Source organism: Miscanthus floridulus, chromosome 7 (genome assembly GCF_019320115.1).
Source record: "Miscanthus floridulus cultivar M001 chromosome 7, ASM1932011v1, whole genome shotgun sequence".
In the NCBI taxonomy this organism is placed as follows: Eukaryota; Viridiplantae; Streptophyta; class Magnoliopsida; order Poales; family Poaceae; genus Miscanthus; species Miscanthus floridulus.
Genome location: NC_089586.1, coordinates 19,089,633 through 19,093,200, shown reverse-complemented (window position 1 = coordinate 19,093,200; position 3,568 = coordinate 19,089,633). Strand labels below are relative to the sequence as shown.

Here is a 3,568-nt window from a genome sequence, read left to right as displayed (position 1 = left end):
ATTCCCACTATCGGATAAGTCTTGCGAGTACATTGTGTACTCAGGGTTATTTACCCCTATTGCAGGTGATGCTTGAGGAGTACCTTGTGTGGAGGATTCTTCTGGTGGGCTCAGATGAAATCCTCGTTATCTTATCGCTAGATGTATCTTTTAATATTCCGCTGTTTATCATTCCAAACTCTGTATTTGGTATTGTAATAATGTACTTTTCAGAAACCCTAATGTATGAGATGGACTTGTGTTGTAACTCGTTTTCATTATTGGATCCTTGGGGAAAAATGTGGATCTTTCGGGCTCTCCCTCGGGGTGTGTCCAACGGATACCGCTCGCGGTAGTGGCTTTCGGGGTGCTTAGTGTCTGGTGGAAGACGAGCGCCTCCGTAAGTACGCTATTTCGGGTGGTTCTGCCACAGTTGGTACCAGAGCCAATAATGGTCATGAGTTCCTCACTCTTTTACAAAACTAAAAGTTTGACCAACAAAAGTTTTGCGAAAAGTAGGATGCGATTAAGTTAAGTTATATAAGTATAAGCCCTAGCTATATGGTATATCTAGGATAGCGGCATTGGTTTTACCTAATCAGTTTTCTGCAGGTACACTGACTTACGTTGCGTAAGAAATCGCTTAGTATACGGAGAGTGAGTGTGCGATGTGCCGAACATGTTACGAACGCCGCTATATTCCGGCTTGAGTGAACATATAGGTCGAAGCATGCATCATATATAGCATCTTACTTGCACTAGGAATTCCCCTTCACGTATAATGAAAGTAGTAAATGGGTAGGACTAACTTAATGAATACTTTAATAAAATGTGCTGTCATCTCTTTAATCCCTAGATTCTAATCGGAAGGGTGTCCTAATGGATGGTTCGTCTCTCTTACAGATGAATCTGAGGTCCAGACATGGGAGCACCAGTTCGGGAGCGGCCAACGAGGGCCATGGTGATAGTGCTCGGGCCTTTGAGCGTGACAACGAGGGAGCTCAGGAGGTTCCACCTTTGGTTCCTCATCCTTTCCCACCGCCACCACCGCCTCCGCCGCTGTCCGCCGCGGAGGTCATGGTAGAGTTGTTAGCTGCTCGTTGGGAGTCAGCCGCTGCTCGATAGGAGACTGCTCATGCCTTGGAGGTTATGGCACAGGCCGTCACGGGTCTCGCCCGTGGAGGCCCCGGAGGCAATGGCGGGAATGGGGGTGGTGCTCGCCGTCTTGAGGGACAGTCCTCTTATCAGGACTTCCTCAAGACCCACCCGCCCATGTTCACGCCGTCGGACGACCCGTTGGAGGCGGAGCACTGGCTTCGCATGCTGGAGCAGAAGTTTTGGCTGCTCGGAGTGGCCAACGAGCAGAAGGTGCACTTTGTGTCCCAGCAGCTTTTGGGGTCTGCAGGTGCCTGGTGGGAGACTTTCCTAGCCGCGAAGCTGCCGGATCATCCAGCAACATGGCAGGAGTTCTCCACCGCCTTCCGCAAGTTCTTCATACCTGCTGGTGTTATCCACCAGAAGGTGACCGAGTTCATGGAGTTGCATCAGGGGAGCAGGATGGTAATGGAGTATGTGAATCAGTTCAACCACTTGGCTCAGTATGCAGGTAGTCAGGTGGACACGGATGACAAGAAGAAGGATCGCTTCTTTCGTGGTCTCACTCCTGTTCTTCAGGAGAAACTGTACCTAGGAAACTATCAGACCTTTGGGGCTCTGATAAACGCCGCCATTGCTCTTGAGGGTTTTCAGCGGGCATCTCAGGCGGATTGGAAGCGGAGGAGGGTGGCAGCTGGATCCTCCAGCCACCCTCATACTCAGAAGGTGCAAATTGTGAGGTGGGGGTCCTATCAACCATCCGGCAGGCCTCCATTCCGGTCACCCCAGCAGACCTCACATACTTCCGCTACTCAGTACAAGGCACCTCAGCAGCAGGTGCAGCCCCAGTAGACTCAGGGATCGCAGGTCCCACCTCGTCAGGGATTCAGGAACAAGCCGGGTGCTTGTTTCAAGTGTGGCAAGGAGGGCCACTATGCCAGGGAGTGTCCTCAGCAGCAGACAGCTCAGCCATCTTAGCCGTCTGCAAATTCCAGGCTGGTTAAGAGGACTTTCATCAAGAGGAAGGTGCCCAGTAGATCCGGTCAGGTGCACTTCACGGATGCTCAGCAGGTTGTGCATCAGGAGACAGTTATGGCTGGTATGTTTACCATCGAATCCCATCCAGCTTTGGTGTTGTTTGATTCTGGTGCATCGCATTCCTTTATGAGCATGGGGTTTGTAGAGCGGCATAATTTATCACTTGTGGCTATACCATATGCCTATAAGATCCGTACTGTGGGTTCTCAGATGTTTATCAATACCCGTACGGATACAGTAAGTTTGGTATTAGCCACCCACCTATACCGTCTACAGTTCATGATAATGCCTAGACAAGGCATTGATGTTATTCTTGGGATGAACTGGTTGTGGGTGTATGGGGTAGTATTAGATATGAAGAGAAGAAGCGTAGAGCTACGGCTTCCGTCTTCTGAGGATAGGATGTGTCTCATCATACCCTCAGAACCGGTCTTACCTGTTGCTGCCCATGCTGAAGCCATTCCTGATCTTACCTCCATTCTAGTAGTATGTGAGTTCCCTGATGTTTTCCCTGAAGATCTTCCTAGTTTGCCACCGGACCATGAGGTAGAATTCTCCATTGAGCTTGAGCCTGGTACTGCTCCTATCTCTAGACGTCCGTACCGCATGGCCCCAAGAGAACTAGCAGAAATGAAGAAGCAATTGGAGGAGTTGATGGACAAGGGTTTCATCCGCCCAAGTTCTTCACCATGGGGTTGCCCAGCGATTTTCGTGAAGAAAAAGGATGGTACACTGCAGATGTGTGTGGATTACCGCCCCCTCAATGCGGTAACAGTCAAGAACAAGTATCCCATGCCCCGCATTGATACTTTGTTTGATCAGTTAGCTGGTGCCAAGGTGTTCTCGAAGATAGACCTCCGGTCAGGCTATCATCAGATCAAGATCAGGCCACAAGATATACCAAGGACAGCTTTTTCTACTAGGTATGGACTTTATGAATACCTAGTGATGTCTTTCAGCCTCACCAATGCCTCGGCCTTCTTTATGTACCTGATGAACTCAGTTTTTATGCCGGAGCTAGATAAGTTTGTGGTAGTTTTCATTGACGACATCTTAATCTATTCCAAGGATGAGGAAGAGCATGCCCGTCACCTCCAGATAATACTGACTTGGCTAAGGGAGCACCAGCTTTATGCTAAATTCAGCAAGTGCGAGTTTTGGCTTGATCGAGTGTAGTTTTTGGGACATATGTTGACACCTAAGGGCGTTTCTGTGGATCCCAGCAAGGTGCAAGATGTAGTAGATTGGAAGTCTCCAAGGTCTGTGCACCAGATCCGTCAGTTCCTTGGGCTAGCTGGATACTATCGATGTTTTATCCCTGATTTCTCCAAGATAGCCCAGCCCATGACTAAGCTGCTCCAGAAAGAAGCTAAGTTTGTTTGGAGTCCAGCTTGTGAAGAAGCTTTCCAGTCCCTGAAGACTTTTCTAACCACTGCTCCTGTGTTGGCTCAACCTG

At 49.2% G+C, this 3,568-nt stretch overlaps 1 protein-coding gene across 1 annotated transcript; it reads left to right on the top strand.

Moving 5' to 3' along the window:
• The first annotated feature begins 1,128 nt into the window (after nt 1-1,128).
• On the top strand, nt 1,129-2,405 carry LOC136465174 (uncharacterized). Its single transcript, XM_066464020.1, has 2 exons — nt 1,129-1,585; nt 2,323-2,405. Exons 1-2 carry the CDS (start codon nt 1,129-1,131, stop codon nt 2,403-2,405), a joined length of 540 nt encoding a protein of 179 aa, XP_066320117.1.
• The last annotated feature ends 1,163 nt before the right edge of the window (nt 2,406-3,568 follow it).

Coding starts and splice junctions, on each gene's coding strand:
- LOC136465174 (XM_066464020.1), top strand. CDS start 1,129: ATGGCACAGGCCGTCACGGGTCTCGCCCGTGGAGGCCCCGGAGGCAAT. Junction 1,586..2,322: donor CCACTTGGCTCAGTATGCAG/GTAGTCAGGTGG, acceptor GTGGGTTCTCAG/ATGTTTATCAATACCCGTAC.